The sequence below is a fragment of the Balaenoptera physalus genome (genome assembly GCF_965194825.1).
Source record: "Balaenoptera physalus genome assembly, chromosome: 20".
In the NCBI taxonomy this organism is placed as follows: Eukaryota; Metazoa; Chordata; class Mammalia; order Artiodactyla; family Balaenopteridae; genus Balaenoptera; species Balaenoptera physalus.
The window spans coordinates 42,971,804-42,990,091 of NC_138901.1; the positions used below are offsets into that span (position 1 = coordinate 42,971,804).

Consider the following 18,288-nt stretch of genomic DNA (forward strand, 5'->3'; position numbering starts at 1 on the left):
GGGTTTAATAAAAGGACAAAATTTTAAACAAAATGTCTATTTTTTCTACTATCTGAAGTCCACAATTCCTTGAAGACTACGAAAGTACTGCTCTGCAAATATACAAGCCATTACTGAGTAAGAATTAAAGCAATCAAAGCTCAAGTCTTTGAAACAACATTCAGAGACCTAGAGGCAGCTGCAATGGAAATATAGATGGCCTCATTCTACGCTATGGAGTCCATGATTAATGCAGTGGTTTTTATTTTTAGGTTAGAATTTATATTCCACCTGTTTCTAAAAATACTTTGATGAGGCATATAAAATTAAATAATATCAAGTAGGGTAAAAAGATGAATTCTTCCCTACAATGTTCTACAATCAGAAAGAGAGTATATAGTACAAATCCTGTATCTGAAGGAGCAAAGCAGTCTCCCGAAGAGGACACTATACCTTGTCTTCATCATATAGAGATGTGTGACCTGCCTCAGGGAACGTGGGGCTTTGGGGTGGGGAATCACAGAAGCAGCCCATCACTTCATCAAAGATCCTGAAAAATACCAAAGAAACACCCACGATGAAAACCCAAGTGGCAGAAAATCTAAGTGGCAGGAAACTAACGCTGCCATTGCCAGCTCTGTCTAAAAGAATAATCTATCCTACCCTGCACTCAATTGTCAACTGAATAGAATCACCAGTGGCTAGAGGTGACATGCAAAATTTCACCAAGTGGCAGAAATTAGGAGGATGGATTGTTTAAACTTGAATAAACCATATATATTTTTTCTTTTTAAAAAAGAATGATCTGAAGCTTTTTGGTTTTGTTTCTTTCATATGTAAGATATGAGCAGTGCTGCTGTCATCATCGGTCTTAAAGTAACAGAGAGAGCCTGGGACTCGAGCAGTGACAGACCAATGTCATTACCCCTCCCCCTAGGGTAATGCATCAGTATACATCAAGAGATAGATGCTGAATGCATTTAATCAAAAGATGTATCGTCTCTGGTGGGGCTCACTCTAGTGCTGTGTTTAATTCCTCCTGACATTTCACTCATCACAGAGCAGACAGTTTCTTGTGTTAGCTACTAAGGAAAAGATGGTTTTTGTTTGTTTCGTTTTTTCTGACCAGGCTCATATAACAAGTAGAGGCTTGTAGAGTCTGCACAGAGGTGGAAAGGGAAGGACCTACACCTCTCCCAGAGCATATACCGCAAGGGCTACATCTCCTTAGCTGGCCCGTGGCTAATCAGGGGACCTCTATTCATTTGGCAGAAATCTGAGACGCCCAAGGCTCCCCTCGTATAGACACAGTTCCATGGTGCCTTACCTGACAAAATCTTCAAAAGTCCGAAAAGAGACCATTCCGCCCATCCGCTGACACGGTGGAGTGAATGAGTTGTCCAGCAGCACGTCGCTGACACTAGCTACATGAGTCATGCCGTAGTGGTTGAGGTTGGAGGAGAAGGACATTCTAAATGGTAAATCAATCAAGTGCATTAGACAAGGAGAGTAGGAACAAGGGCTGGGAGAGTCACAACAGGGAAAAGGAGCTGGGAGGAAACTGAAGTAGGGTCAGGTTGCAGAGCAGGTTTGGTTTTTTACCCACTATAGATAAGGCTGTCTTGCTAGATTCACATTAACCCTTCCACTGGAATTTCCCCTCACACAAACAATATTTTTTACCAACCCCCCCCCAAATTTCTCCACATAAAAATCTAAGGACTGTCAGGAATATCATGGTGGTTTTAATACCATGACATCATGACATGTCTAATGAATGAAGAGCACATAGGGGTTAAAAACCATCCTGCATCTTCCCCTTGCTTAAAACATCCCCTCTTTTAAAAGGATGTAAACAAGCCAAGTGAGTTGTAACTAGGCAACACTTAAGGCATTTTTCTCTAGGAATTGTAATAGATTAAGTATTCACAGATAGATATATGCATGTCAACAACAACTCTACATCATTTGGAATGGTTTAGTAAATCATTATAAAAAACACAACTCATCAGAGAGAAACAAGTAACAATCTGTAAAAGGAACTTTACTGAGGTATCTATTTTTTCCTTGAATGGGCTGATGGGGAGTGCAGTTATGAGGATTACAGCTTCTCCCTTTTTGAAAGAGAGACAGTTTCGCAAAATTTCCTTTTTTATATTTAAACACATTTCCATACCAAAGTAAACGTATCTTCATTGAAAGCCCTTAATGAAACCCAGCAAGATACAAAAGGGCAGAGCATGGGTTTCAAAGTATGTGTAAGCATGACAAACAAGTGTAAATGGAAATGCTCAAAGAGAATTGATTTGTTCAATCTAAAAACGTAATGAATCTGGATATTCCTTGATGCACCTCACAGTATGTACTGAGAGATACTACTGTAAAGTGTTTGTGATGCCCAGTCAATCAGGACAGCCTGTTAGGAAGGACCAAACTAAAGGATGCCTCCAGGACTTGCCCGACATGTTACTGGCATACTGATCCGAAGCACGTTCAGAGCAAGGCAATGGCACTTGAACTTTGGGGAGCTGCTCAAAAATCTCCTTGAAGTGCACTGCCTGCAGTGTTGCAGGGGGGAAGAGAGCCAGCAAGGTGGGCTAGAGATCTGGGTACATGCCGTACTCTATTGCAAATTGTAATTATAAAAGGCAATGGAATTTTTTACACAATGGGAGTGCTGCTCACACAGACCATTAGAGACTGACACTCCCGGTTTTTATTCCTTTGGTAAATGATGACTATGAAAAAGTACTTCCACTTTTGACAGTACCAGGGACTAGAAGGTAGAGTGGGAGAGGACACCATTGATACCATGAATGAAACCGACAAATGAAACACACATCAAGCAATGGTGCTCACTAGAAACGGGGATTCAGAGCTGTATGAACTCAGAAGTGCTATCAGCCTTTTCTAGGATCACCAAATATATTTAGTAAAGGAGCAAGTTTGTGAGGCATTGTATCTTTTCTTCCTGCCTGGCATTAGACAGGAAAGAGAATCCAGATAACCCTTAAAGGGAACCCCCTCTGAAGACGCTAACAGTCTATGTTCGTGGCAAACATGGGGTTAAGAATCTTTTTCACTCAACTGAACCCCATCGGAAATACCCACATTTCAGTTGCCCCCACTGCTATGCTCTTGGACCAGGACAGCTAAAGGCAAGCAGGAGTGAAGCAAGCCCACTCTTCAAGAGCAGACGAGAGGACCAAACAAAACACTCCCTTTCCTCTCCCCATCCAAATTGGATGCCAAAAGCTAAATACAGTTTTGATTACTTAATATTTAAAGGGAGAGGGACAAAATAAACATAAGCCTATAAATATTTCAACCAATAACTGATCATCTACAAAGACGTCAGCACCAGCGAGTTACGGCTTTAAGCACTTGGCGGATTCCAGTCAGAACTGCTATCCTCTCAAACTTGCATTGTGTTGCCTTGCTTGGCTCAGGAGCAGAAGGAACTCAAACTATTAAAATATCACTTGTGTTCTACTGGTCTGGAAACGTTGCACAGGGCTACACACATCAAAACTTCAGATACACTTTTCCAATGTAATCTCATTACAGGTCTGAAATAAAACTTGACTTTCATAGCATCATAACACTTTATAGAAAAATAGCTAACAAACTGATAAAACATGAGATCAGCTATTTCTGCGTGTGTGTTCCTCTAAAAGGAAAAGCAAATTAGAGAAACTATAAATTGAGAAACTGATGAACAATTTGCCAGGATAGGAGTAACCGTAAGGGTTTCTCCTCTGAAAGCCCCAAACAGAGAACTTAGCAAAATAAGATGTTTACAGCAAAGCTGAACATCGGGGCAGAGGATTCCCCTATTGTACACAGCTAGACGGGAGCTGTTCCATACTGAGGCTTTTCAAGCATTGTTTTTTGAATGGCTGAAGAAAAGCTGAAGACATGTTTTCCAAACAGAAAAAATAGTTTAGTATGTCCAAAGGGGAGCTCAGGACTCCCTAGCAGAAAGATAGCATGTTAGCTTGTCAAGTGTAGTGTTATTTTTTTCCCTGATTTTCCTAAAAGGTGTTTTTAATTGGAGAAAAAACAAAAAACAAAAAAAAACTAAATATACGGTACCTGTTTAGCGTGGGGATGTTCCCTCTGTAATTAAACAACCACAGTTAGTTATTGATAGGTTAGTGAAAGCCATAATAAAAGAATTGTCGGAGCAGATACAGACCAGTCGTGAGGAGCCCCAGTTTGGCAGCTCTGGCATTAGGCAGACATAATTAAGTGCTCATTACCCTTCAACCCCCCGGGTGCCTCCAAAGAGGCATGCCTCCTGACCTACCTCACCACAGCAGCTGTTGATGGAAAGGGTTAAAATGTATTTACCATGGAGTTTTTTTTATAGCTCTATTACAAAAAAATAATTCAGAGTAAGGATAAACCACAGGCTCATGAAAATTAAAGCTGTATAATATGGTATATTATCTTAAGCTTCAACAAGAAATATAATTCTCGACAAAATTCCTAGAGAATCTTCTTAACTTGTTCCTATTTTACTAAAAATGCAATAAGGAGGTTCAGAGAAGTTGATTCCACAGCCTCTCCCACCTTAATTGATTTTCTAGGATGTGTGATGAACCTACAAACTCTCCTCTAGAGAAAAGAAGCCAGGCATCTGGGTTCCCAGCTCCCTTTTCTAACTCTCTTTAACCCTGTTCTTCCTCCTGTAGACTGGGCTGGGATGGGGGTAGGAGGTGGTATAGGAAAGGAGTGTACTCTGTGCCATAGGAGCTTAAAGGAACTGAAAAGCATGCAGGAATGTGATGATTTAATGATTCTATGACAAGAGTGGTATAGACTGTTAAAAATGAATTAATTAATATTTTTCAAGTGAAATGAATTTAGGGCAATAATGACTTTAAAAAATTGCTGTAAGCTTAAAATCTCTAGGCCTTCCATAAATAAAACCTTAACCCAAATTTGGCTAGCCCTAGAATTTCCTGAGAAAGAATATTTCCAAATCGTGAAAGAAAGACTAGGATAAGAATGGAAAGTGAAAAGCAAGTCTCCTGCATTCTCTTTGGTCTTTGACACCAATGCTTTATTTTCCCCCCTTTAATTTGACCTCAGTAATTTCCTCAACTGAAAAAAAAAAAAAAAAATCAAACCCTTATTTTCAATGTTAAAAGGGAAAAGTTATACTTACCACCCACAATTTAGGAGTCCTGTAAGGGGGTTGATGGGTTGATTATCCTAACCTTCTAACACTCTTTTATCAGCGTTTAATCATTGTTGGGGTTTTCTGGCACACAGGGGACTTAATGGGCAGAACATAGTGGGTGGTGCTGATGGTATGTGGAAGGAGGAGAGTGGGAGGAAAATGATGCACTTTCCATGGCAGTGAAAGGAGCAGAACAGACTGAGCCGGCCATATAAATAAAGAGCTGTGACATATCGCTGCACACAAACTGTATACCTCGCGTGATTTGTGAGTAGCAATGCTCTTTGCATCAAACCTGTATCCCAGCGCAAATTCATAAGGCAGCAAGAGCCACCTCCGAGTGCAAAAACCCGCACCTTTGCTATTTGGAGTCTTTGAGCCTCTCATTCAGGGGAATGAGTTTCATTTTACAAGAGGTCCTTAGTTATAATGCACTTGGCCCTCATCAACAAACAAAAAGTACACACAGGTTCTAGAGCAGAAGCAGAAAACTAACAGTAAATGCTAATGAAAATATAGGAAAGTCTTCCTTTTAAGATATAAAAAGGAGTCTAAAGAAAAGGGCCACCTGCACAGTCTCTAAACTATAAGCCTCAGTTCAGAGAGAAGAACCCTACAACCAAAGCAATCTCAGGCGCCCTCCATCCAGGTTTCTCGAATTTAGAAACCAGTATAATCTCTCTCAACTGTTAACCAATTTTTTACACTAATAAAATGGTCTCACTGCTTCTGTGACTACTCTAATCCCTTAGGGAGTCTTCACAGGATGAGGGCCAAGTTTTCAGCAGAAAAAGGCCTGAATTGAAAAGAACACCACTAACAAAAAGCCAGCCCTTCTCCATCAGCAATCCTCAAGCTCTCACGGGAAGCCCCCTGCTGCTTTGTTATAGGAATCATGCACCATCTACACAGTATGGGATAAGAACAAAACTCCCAACATCTCCAGTTTTTAAAGGACTGGCCTCAAATCAATCACATAAGAGGTAAGTTTAGAGTCAGCTTATCCCCTTTGGTATCAATAGAATAAGATTCTGTGGGTCTGTCAGGGAGACGAGCAGAGAAGGAAGGTTAAACTCTCTACTACCAGGTAAATACTTAGCCATGTCCATAACAATCATCTATATATTTTGTAACTCTATACAGGGGCTATTTGATCAATTTAAGAAAATGACCGATGTGGCATACTGCACACTCTTGTGATACAATAGAAAGCTAGCTCAGTGGTCTGCACAAAAATAACCAACTAACATAGAGGTTGTATGAGTCAAATATCCCACTTATATAGCTAAAAATAAAATAAAATCTGCCACATTTCACTGCATACTCATCACGCAAAAATAATCAAATTTCTCAATCTCTGATAAGGCAATCAACTGCATTTTCAAATACAAAAAAGGAGTATAAATTCACTTGTAAGACACCTGTTTAGGCTCTTCAGAGCACTTACGATGATGAATCTTCATTCACAATGTGGTGAAAAATATTAGAATCATTTTCCTTCCAGTAGATTAGCTCCATTTTACAGATGTGGTAACTGAGAAACCAAAGGGGAAGCTTTCCAAGGACACTGCTAAATATGGTGTCATAAACCAGAATCTAGACCTGGCATTTTCGCATCTCAGCTCCTGAGGCTAGCATTCCACATCAATATAGACTAAATTTTAAAAAGGACAAGAGAAAACCTTTGAATTCTGAGGTGCTCGGCATTAAGTCACCTCTGATTTTACTGACCTGCCTGTCTAGAATGGCTAGAGAGCCTGCTTCAATATGAAAGCGAAGTCAGAGTTGCTGCCTGCCGGCTGAACCCTCTTTATTTAAGGAACACCAACTTCTCTGGCAGTCACAAGTTCTCTGAGCCTTTTACCATCCCTTCCAGCTGAATTTCATTTTTCTTGATTCTAGCTGGCCCTATATAAATCTTTTATCATATAAAAATGCTCCTGATTCTTTTGCCTTCTAACTGGAAGGGAAAAAAAAGACCCTATATGAAAACGATGGGGATGCATGCGAACAAGCAGTGGTTACATCAAGCTGTGACTGAGAGCCAGGATAGGGCAAATCTTTTGAAATCAGGCAGCAAAGCAGAATCAGAAGAGGTCGGCTGAATAACCCACTAGCAGTCACTAACAGCAGTACCATAGGAGAAAGAGCAATTTGACTGGCTGTGACCAGTGGTGGTCTCCTTGAGTGACTATGTTTCTGCAGGAGAATCCAAATCAAGAGCTGTAAAACACATCTGAACCATGTATTTCTATTGGCATCTCCCCCACCACCTCCTTTCAGTTCAGATGCCCGGACTCCACTGCAGAGCTTTCGTTTACAATAAAATGATCGTTGCTTCATTCATTTGCAGCCCCTTTAAAGCCCCTTCTTGGCTCTGCTGGAAGATTTTGCTCTTTCTGAAACAAGTATGCCAAGAGAGCTACAACATATTACTATTGCCTGCTATATAATTAGCTACAAACCCACAGCACAAAACTACAGGGATTTACAGGTGCCCTAGATTCTGCTTTTCCTTCCCCCTGGAATCAGCTAGTCTTCCTTGACAAGAAGGGACCTTGGGCTACCCTAATGATATATTGAGAGTTTTAAACTCGACTCTCCAATCTTCCAAGGCTAGAGTGCCAAAATAACACAGCAGAGACCAGAAGCTGAGCCATGGATACAGGAAAGCACTTAAACCTGCTGAGAATCTTCTCTTATGCCAGATGCTTGCATCTTATCAGCAGACTACCCTGCATAAAGGAAGCAAGCACTGTAGAGTTTTATTTATTTATAGGTCATTCTGGCCTGCTAACTACAACCAAGTGCTCCCACTGCTAAAAAAAATGCTGCAAGTTGGATGACTTTCGAGTGTCTCAGAACGAGCCAAAGATGGGTCTAATATCTGGGTGTCAAAGATGATCAGAATCCTCAAGAATGGCAATGGGCTGCTGATTAGCCCCATAGAAGGCTTCTGATTTCCAAACTTCCTCACAACCTTCTTCATGAAAAGAAGGTCCAGAGGCCACCCACCGACAGCTAAACTCTGAAGGTGCCAAGCAGCCAAAACTCAGTCATGGCCAAAACATGTGCTATCAGGGGAGAGCACAGCCGACCTCTTCTGGATGTGAGACAGGAGAAGAGGAAAATGCTTAAATTAAAACATTATAACATAGAGGGCCAAATTCACAAGGAGCAAATAGCAGAGAAAGTGCAGTGCAACTCAAATTAACTAAAGTATGGATTTCCGTGTAAGAAATAGGTGGAAATAAACACCAATCCAAGTCTTCACCCATCATGTATGTACAGAAATATACAACAAAATGGACTTCCATCTTCTGCATCAATTGTGGTGCTTCTTATTTGCATCACAGATTAAAAGTTTAAAAAAATGAACTATGTTCGCTAATATGTATTACTTACGAAAATCATTTGGAGTTTTAAATTTCATACTCCCAGAATGTCATAATATGCACAGCCATATGCATAGCCACAGAGTTTATGGGATAATAGACTTTACATATGTTTGTATAAATATTTTAGAAGATCAAATACATAGGCTGACTAAAGAACTTGTTTCCAGATTATTCTGAGTTACTTAGTATGTCCAAAGCTAAGTAAAATCGTGAGTGTCAAACGATTTGATGAATCGTCAAAAATACATTCAGGGAGAGGCTTTAGTGTAACAAGCTTTTCCATCACAGCACCAGAGAGTGCTAAAACTAGGGTTTCAGAATGAGAAAAAAGACACACACACCTCGGGCTCTAAACCCTGAGCCTGCTGGAAGAAGACAGAGAAAAAGGAATGCTGAATGATAACAGTCTGAGCTCCAGGATTAATCCATGTAAAATACTGGTTGAACTCACTAAAGAGCTGGCCTGATGGAATCTTAGACAAAAGAATTAAGTCCTAAAAGTCTGAATAATAATAAAATGTTCTCTTAGTGCAGACCAGCTATCCTGACTACTCCTGCACCAAGAAAAAGACTGAAGAAACTCCCCCATTTCTCCTCTAAGGACAACTGCTAACTGGCTATCTTTAAAAAATGACAGCAAAAATCCCCTCCCCTCAAAAAAATTCACATGCAATAGGACATAGTCCTTATATGCTAAGAAGATAAAGAAGGAAAAAAAATCCACACATTTCCCATATATATAGGTGCTCCATATATAAATATATAGGTTTCCTACTATGCTTAAGTCAAGTGCAGCTGCTGTTCAAGTGAAAGGAATTTAAGAAGGGTATATCTAGGCCAGGAGCTTCCTTTAGTAAAGCTCTAATATCTGGATCCTCTGGTGAATAAGACCTGAGGACGCCAAATAAGTTGCAACTACAGTTCCCATAAAAAATTTGAAAGTCTTACATAGAAGGTCAGGAAGTAGATAACATACCTTGGCTGAAGCCTGCCTAGCAAGAAGGATGATGAGAAAGTCACAGAGGTAAGAAACTGTTTAGTCATCTGCTGCCTTTTTTTTTTTTTTTAAATATTGTGAGGAGTATTAGAAAAAAACAGTCAAATTATACTGAAACACAGAGTAACTAAATGTCAAACAAAAGTTTCAGTCCACAAGATGAATAAGCACCAGAGATCTGCTGTACAACGTTGTACCTAAAATCAACAATAATATATTGTACACTTAAAAATTTAGGAGGGTAGATCTCATGTTAAGTGTTCTTTCCACAATAAAATTAAAAAAAAATTTTTAAGTATAAGAAAATGTCAAGCAATACAAAGTCCCACAATGAATTTAAACAAAAAGGTACCAAATATGTTGGCCACGTGCTAATTGCCCAAATGCGCTAAAAAGGGGGTTTCTTCTCCCTTCTCAGAGGCTGCTCCACTTATTTGCAATGGCAGCTGCTTGTGTTTTGCCTGCTTCTCTAAAAATCAAAACGTGCAAATGGGACACGGTCTTCAATCCAAGTGGCATCTAAGGCATTTTCCTGAAAAAATACTCTGTTGTTGTCAGTTTGCAGACAAAGAGCCATGTTTCATCCCAACCCACGGGGGCTAAATCACTAGTCAAAAACAAACCACAGGAATAGAATTCCACTAGATGACCCCATACACAACAAGAGACTGTAGTCTTGCTTTGATAATACAGCTTAGAAAGATACTCCCAAGGACTTGCTGGAAAAGTTTAGTCTACTTCAAATGAATGTCTGGGGACTTCCCTGGTGGTCCAGTGGTTAAGAATCCGCCTTCCGAATGGACTTGAGGACACGGGGAGGGGGAAGGGTAAGCTGGGATGAAGTGAGAGAGTGGCATGGACTTATAAAGACTACCAAATGTAAAACAGATAGCTAGTGGGAAGCAGCCGCATAGCACAGGGAGATCAGCTCGGTAGATCAGCTCGGTGCTCTGTGACAACCTAGAGGTGTGGGATAGGGAGGGTGGGAGGGAGACGCAAGAGGGAAGAGATATGGGGATATATGTATATGTATAGCTGATTCACTTTGTTATAAAGCAGAAACTAACACATTGTAAAGCAATTATACTCCAATAAAGATGTTTAAAAAATAAATAAATAAATGTAGAAAAAGAAAAAAAAAAAAGGATCCGCCTTCCAATGCAGGGGACGCGGGTTTGATCCCTGATCAGGGAACTAAGATCCCACATGCTGCAGGACAACTAAGCCCGCGCGCTCTAGAGCCCATGCACCACAATTAGAGAGAAGCCCGTGCGCAGCAACGAAGAGATCGCACGCTGCAGCTAAGACCCGACACAGCCAAATAAATAAATAAATAAACATTAAAAAAAAAAAAAAAAAAAAAAAAAGAATGTCTGGCTAGAAATGGGAAGACCAAGTACCAGGAAAGAAAATGCAAAAACTGGTTACAGAATGTATGTGTTTTCTCCCCCAAGAATTTTTGGTTTGTGAAGCCCAAATATAATATTGGGGAAATATAAACTTCTGTTTAGCATTAGATATGTAGAATATGTATATTCGTATGCCTGTTCTCTGTTCTCACTGAACAATTTTTAAAGCATGTGTAAAACACTGTAGTGTATCTACAGTATCAGAAGTAGATGATTGCTGTAACTACTAAGAATAAGCAACATAAGAATAAAAGTTTGTAAAAAGAAAACAAAAATCTCTCCTAGGGATACTACCATTAACATAAAACAAAGAGGACTCAGTGTGACTGTCCTAATTAATTCTTGGTCTACAGTTGGTTGAGCTGTCTCTGTGGCTAGGAAGTGCTGGCAATATGGCTAGCCTGTATTGAGACATGCTGGAAGTACAGAACACACTCTAAATTTCAAAGACTTTGTAAAATGAATGGAAAATATCTGATTAATAACTTTTTATTACGTACTAAAATGGTATTTTGAGGGACTTCCCTGGCAGTCCAGTGGTTAGGACTCCACGCTTCCACTGCAGGGGGTGGGAGTTCAATCCCTGGTTGGGGAACTAAGATCCCACCTGCCATGCAGCGCGGCCAAAAACAAAAAAATAAAAGGTATTTTGGATACAATGGGTTAAATAAAATGTTATTAAAAGTAATTTTGTCTGTTTCCTATTAAATATGGTCATTAGAAAATTTTAAATTACATATGTGGCTTGCATTATATTTCTATGGGACAGTGCTGGTCTAGTAGTAGTGATTCTCAATTGTAGATGGTCAACAGAATTATCAGAGAAGCTTTTTCAAAAAGTGGTCCCCTGAAAAAAAAAAAAAAGTGGTCCCCTGGACTCTGGTTCAAAATTAATCAGAATCTTAAGAGCCAGGAACCCATATGTGTATTTTTAAAATACTTTGCAGATAATTCTGAGAATCACTGATCTAGAGGTTAGTGGACATAACTGTGTCCTTGAGCCTTACAGGAACTGACAGTGGAATAAACACTGGTAGACAGTCTCCTGTAATTTGCTTCTGTAGAATTAGAAACAATAATGCTTATGGCCTGCTTGTTCAAAACAGTAAGAACAGAAAAGAACAGAAGTACTGAGGTTAGAAAAAAAGTTGGAACTTGACTCAAAACTAGCTAAAACTAAGATACCTTAGAATTCTTCTGTAAGGGTTGCAGGCCTATGATATAATAAAGAATTTGGCCTTTGTCCCTGGTTCCTGGGAGAGAGACTCTAAATTCTTGGAATTTCTCAAGTAGTAGAAGTGCCTTCATTATTCATGAGCCCCTTGGATCACACCTGAGTTTATGCTAAGAGATAACTCAGGACAGGGGCTACTCACTAGGAAGACCAACCATGTGATTACAGGGTCAGCTGGACCTCTGGGGAGGGAAGACAAGCTGGAGAGTGAGTTTAATCACGTGGCCAATGAGTCAATGAATCGTGACACTGTAATGAATCCCTGATAGAAACTCTGGACACTGAAGCTCAATGGAACTTCTTGGTTGGTGAACACATTGATATGCCGGGAGGACGAGGTACCCTGATTCCACAGGGAAAGAACTCTGTGTTCAGGACCCACCCCCCTAGACCTTACTCTATGTATCTCTTCACTTGTCTGTCCTGATCAGTATCTTTTATTAAAAAAACTGTGATCGTTAGTTAAGGATAGTGTTTTGCTGAGTTCTGTTAAGTTGTTCTAGTGAATTACTGAACCTGAAGGGGTCATGGGAACCCCCAAATTTGTAGCCAGTTGGTCAGAAGTGTGGGTGGTCTGGGAACCCAACTTGTGGCCACATCTGAAGTAGAGGCAGTTTTGTGAAGAACTGAGCCCTTAACTTGTGGCATCTGATCTAACTCCAGGTGGTTAAGTGTCAGAATTGAACTGCAGTACACCAACTGGTGTCAGGATAAGGTCATAACTCCAAATTGTAACAAAAACATTTATAAGAAAATATAAAATCTTATAAAACTAAATTCAAGTAGCAAATCTGTAATAACTGAATAAGCCATGCTCTAAAATTAAATATAGCATTCTGTAATTACATCTGATAATACGTCTTCTATTCCTAAACTAACAAAAGGATTTTAGACCTGAAAAGCGTTAAAGCAATTTTAATGGTTTTCTGGGTTTCACAAAGATTATTTTCTCTTTCCTCCTTTATTTTCCCTATCTTCACCTTTACGTCTACATCAATAATAATAATAATCCAGCAGTTTATAATTCTGTATACACACAACCAAGAAAGACTTTAGAAAGATGACAGGATTACTGTTCTGTTCAGGTCTGGTCTTTATCCAGAGGAATGTGTACACCTCAGTTGTTGGGAGGGACAGGTATACAAGTTTTGAAACCATATCAGGAATAACCAAGGTTCACACCCTTGAGATGGAACGGTGAATAAGATTTCTTAACAAACAGTTAAGAAGCATGTCTCTCATTTTCCAATCGACTTTCCCTCACCAAACTGGACACAGATCCTCAAATTTAAAAGTAGGACAGGGAGAGCAATTCAGAAAGGCAAGGGGAGCAATGAGGGAAGGAAGGAAATCACAAGCAGCTCTGTGGCCTGACTACAAATCACTGCCCCAAGGGATGAGGTAGTAGAAAGCAGGAAGAAAAGGAGAATGTTCCGAGAATTATAAAGAGCATTAAGTATAGCATGTAGTTCTCTACAATTAGTCAAGGAACGCAGGAAAAGAAGGAAGCCTGAGTGCCGAGCCCACGTGTGCCATGAGTACTTCGCCGCTCACTGAAGGACAGCCATTCGTTTCTAGAAAATGAGATTCTGAAATCCACGGAGGCAAAAATGTACCGAGAGATGCTTGCTAAATCAAGGATATATGCTTTTCTCTGCCAGCCATAAGGTATTTTCGAGGTAGGGAAGTGAAAGGACCTTCTCAGACAAAGAAGACAAGTACTTTTTCTGACGATGCTACTGCTCATCTGCTGACCTCTGCTGGATCAACAGTGGCATCCAGTGGCCGCAAGTCTCAGCACACACTTTTTTGTCTCTAGGAAGAGTTTCTATTGCTTTGGGTGAAGTGGCAATTTGGAACAAAACCATTTCTGTTGTCTATAACTAAGGATCCCCAAAGACATAGTACTTTGAAATAAAAAGTGAAGAACCAAAGGCCATAAAGCAGAAATGGAGGGGGGCAGCTTAAGATTGGCTGTGGTTATTTATATTTCCTGTGGTATTACTGAAAAGAATGAAAACACGGGAGGAGATGAACATATGTGTGGGTGAAATTCCTAAGTTTTCACTGCCTCAGAAAACTTCAAAAATAAATGAGATTACAAGAGAGTATTTTTGCCTTAAAACCAAAGCAATACTTTGGTATTACTGTTGAACTGGAAACAAATTTACATATGTACGTTTGTATTTTTTTAAAGGGCTTAGGAAGGGAAAATTAGTGGAATTAACACGGCTTAAGTAATTTACTTGAATTTATGTTTGCTTTCTGAAGTGTGATTTTTAAAAACTGAGTTTCAACTGCTCACTTCATGTGTCTGTTTTTAGGGAGATAATGAAACTGACTCAGGTATAACCTTAACCTACAGCAAACATATAGAAAAGAAAAGCACTCCACCCAAAATATGCTTATATTCCATTGATTTAAACTGCTAAAAAAAAGTGATTTTCTGCCAAATTCCAGCAAGTAAAATGCCAGTAAATTCTTTCCAACTTAGAAAAGAAACAACTATGCCTCCTCAGTGACAGAATACAAGTATCAATAAAAATGAACGGAGGGACTTCCCTGGTGGCGCAGTGGTTAAGAATCCGCTTGTCAGTGCAGGGGACACAGGTTCAATCCCTAGTCCGGGAAGATCCACATGCTGTGGAGCAACTAAGCCCGTGCGTCACAACTACTGAACCTGTGTGCCACAACTACTGAAGCCCATGTGCCTAGAGCCCATGCTCCACAACAGGAGAAGCCACTACAATGAGAAGCCTGCACAACGCAATGAAGACCCAACACAGCCATAAATAAATAAATAAATAAATTTCTAAAAAAAGAAAATGAATGGAGTAATCCTAAACTTCTATCTTAATTAGACCATTCTTTATCTCTCCAGATCAAAGATCAAAAAAATAAAAAAAGAAATGGACACCAAGAGACTCTTCTTCTCATGGTTTAGACATGTTCATTTTCTGCTCTACATTTCTAGCTTAAAAAACCATACATAATGGTCACACACATTACCCACCCCCACCCTCCCTTTAACTCTCCTGATAGAGCTCTGGTTGGCTCAGGTGCACACACCAGCTCAAACTCACCTGTTTGGATGAGATGTGGGCAGCATGAACTGGAATTCCACCACGCAGGTGTTGTCCTTAAGCTGGCGGTGTTGTACACTGTTAAGTTCATAGGCAATATAAGCCCTTCGAACATACACCTGGTTAAAAAGTAATCCTCAGTAAATACACTTTAAAAACAGAAACTAAGAGATGGTTAGCCCAGGAAAAAGACAGTCCTGAAAAGAGGTGTCTGATGCAGAAGAAGGTGGTCTGTGGTGACAAGTCCCAAAGCCCCATACATACATACCTTGCGTAATTAATAAAGCTGGAGTCTTAAAACTATACCCATGACTATAAATGGAAACAAAGCTACCCTTCCTCTGCTGGACACCTCTAGGTGTGCTATAAACCCTTCACACTGACCTAAATTCGAGAGAAGGTTTGATCAGTTAGCACAAGAGTATATAGAACCATGACTATTAACTCATTACACATGATGATTTCAACAGAAGATAACAGCAAACAGGGAGAGGGACTTCCCTGGTGGCACAGTGGTTAAGAATCCGCCTGCCAATGCAGGGGACATGGGTTCGAGCCCTGGTCTGGAAAGATCCCACATGCCGCGGAGCAACTAAGCCCGTGCACCACAACTACTGAGCCTGTGCTCTAGAGCCCGCGAGCCACAACTACTGAAGCCCGTGCTCCGCAACAAGAGAAGCCACCGCAATAAGAAGCCCGCGCACCGCAGCGAAGAGTAGCCTCACTCAATGCCCGCGCACAGCAACGAAGACCCAACACAGCCGTAAATTAATTATTTAATTAATTAATTTTTTAAAAAAGCAAACAGGGAGAAAAATGAGAGGTGCTGATTCTGGGCTACCTGAGGAGTGAAGATAGAAGACAGAAACAGTTGAAGTACAGTCTAACTCTTTCACTATCTTGTATCTTTGTTTTGTTTTCCCACTGGCCCAAATCGATTTTACAGTGTTTATATCCCCCAAACCCTAGGCAAAATCAGGAAGGCATAATTTGACATATAATATCTCAGATACACTAACTTGACTCAAAGAAACAGCAACAGGCTACGTCTCAGGAAAACCCATCAGTCCAACCTCATGTACTTCACAGCTAATTTGCCATGCACATAAAATGAGACACATCAGCATGTGAGGTACGTCAGGAGACTTTGCATTAAATGGCATAAAAGCACTGTAGAACACTTAGATATTTTCCAATTTTGATATTTACTGAGTAGCATATATTACAGTCTCCCCACAGAATACAAATAAAAAGTAACCCAAAAGAGCTCGCAAAGGACTGTAGTGGTATCATATCACATAAAATCACTGAAGACACTCCTTTTCCTCATCTTCAAAAAAAACATCTACTTGGCAACTTTACAGCAGTATTTGGGGCCTGCAATTTTTGTGCTTAATGAGGTAGTGTGCTATAGTGGAAACAGAAAAGTCATGAGTCAGATTGACCGGGGTTCAAATGCAAACTCTTCCACTTACTATCCATGTGAATTTGGGCAAGTCACTTAACCTCTCAGAGGCTCACTTTCTTCTACTTCATGAAGTAATGGTAGGATTAAATGAGAAAAATAAAGCACCTAAAACACAGTTCATTAAATGTTATTACTTTCCTTCTCATGCCAAAATAGTTCATAAGAACTACTTGACAATTCAGAATATAACTAAAATCCATTTTATTTGGCCCAAATCACAAAATGGTACTGTTCTGATCAGCCACATATTTTTTCACTTATTGCGTTAACAGGGAACCCTAATCATTATGAAATGGAAGAATTCAAATACCTGGTAAGTAGAATTGAAAAATGCTAGCAGCTATTTTCCTGTGATTGGAGCCCAGAAACTGGTGATTAGTTGAGTTGACACACTTGAGTAAAAGCAAGACCATTTGTTTCAGAGGAAAAGAGGAAGGTTCTCTACTCTTGAGAACCAACGTTAAGGCCAAAGAAAAAGGACTGATAACAATAGCCAAATGGACAAAAGGAGTCAAGCCAGAAACTGAGGAAAAGGTCATGTCACGTTACTGTGAGAACCTGCCTCCAGAGCTGCCATCCTCACGACCTGGTTGCTGTGATAGAAGAAGTTTGGTAGGACATCGAAAATTGACGTTTCGGACAAGATGAGTTTCTGGAAGGTACAAAGACAAGCTTAAACCATTACATCCATAAGAGAACAATTCCAATGGACAATATTTAGCATTTGAAGCATTTAGTGAAACTTAAGAATTTTGTCTATGAAGGTCATGTACGATCTTACCTTCTCTCTGCCTCAGCTTCCTCAGCTACAAAATGGGGAAAATAAGAATACCTATCCTCACAGGGCTGTTGAAGAGTTAATATACGTAAAATTCTTAGACTAATGCATTAACAGTGCATTAATTATATGCTAATATAAGTGTTTATGGCTATTACTATCCTTTCTGACACATATCCGTACTTAACTTTTAATATATTGTCTCACTAACTCCACTATGGTAAGCCATAGCTTTGAACCCTCTATTTCAACTATGAACCAAACAGACAAAAACATCCTTCCCCCCTCTTTAGTTTCCCCGGAACGAAATCTGATAGAAACCCTGAAGATTCCCTTGGCTAGGGATAATAATACTATCATTATTTCCAAGTAGAAAAATAGAAGGTCATTCCTGACAAAATGGTGTTGTTTAAAAAATAATAGTCAAGGTTCTTTGGATTAGCTGTAAAATTAGCCAATATTCTTTTATAAAATTGGCTCTGTATGAAGCTTAATAGTAAGCATTAAAATAAAATTAAATGATTATTTAAGTAGCTTTGCCTGTAGAAGACTAACAACTACCTATTTATACATCTGATTCAAATATCAGAAATCAACCAGTGCTAGCACTTCATTCTGTCCTAGAATACCTTCTAGATAAAAGCACAAGAGGTGAAGACTTCATTAGGACACTTCTATCAAGGCAGGCCTATTCAATTTTTAAGCTAAGCCACAATTCTAACAGCATTTTATGAAAAAAAAAAAAATAAGTATA

At 39.7% G+C, this 18,288-nt stretch overlaps 1 protein-coding gene across 7 annotated transcripts in view; it reads right to left on the reverse strand.

Annotated features, from left to right (window-relative positions):
* Positions 1-18,288, reverse strand: part of ACACA (acetyl-CoA carboxylase alpha) — a 233,139-nt gene that overhangs the window by 73,995 nt on the left and 140,856 nt on the right. For 6 of the 7 annotated variants that reach the window (XR_014257243.1, XM_082439870.1, XM_082439874.1 and 3 more), the window contains 5 exons: positions 17,319-17,408; positions 15,289-15,407; positions 4,075-4,098; positions 1,307-1,450; positions 433-529 (listed from right to left, as the gene is read on the reverse strand). Coding sequence is in view for 6 of the 7 variants with exons in the window: in XM_082439870.1 (XP_082295996.1) it covers positions 433-529; positions 1,307-1,450; positions 4,075-4,098; positions 15,289-15,407; positions 17,319-17,408 (474 nt within the window). In the remaining variant the exon portion in view is untranslated. The remainder of the gene's footprint in view (positions 1-432; positions 530-1,306; positions 1,451-4,074; positions 4,099-15,288; positions 15,408-17,318; positions 17,409-18,288) is intronic. The other variant, XM_082439871.1, reaches the window with a different exon arrangement.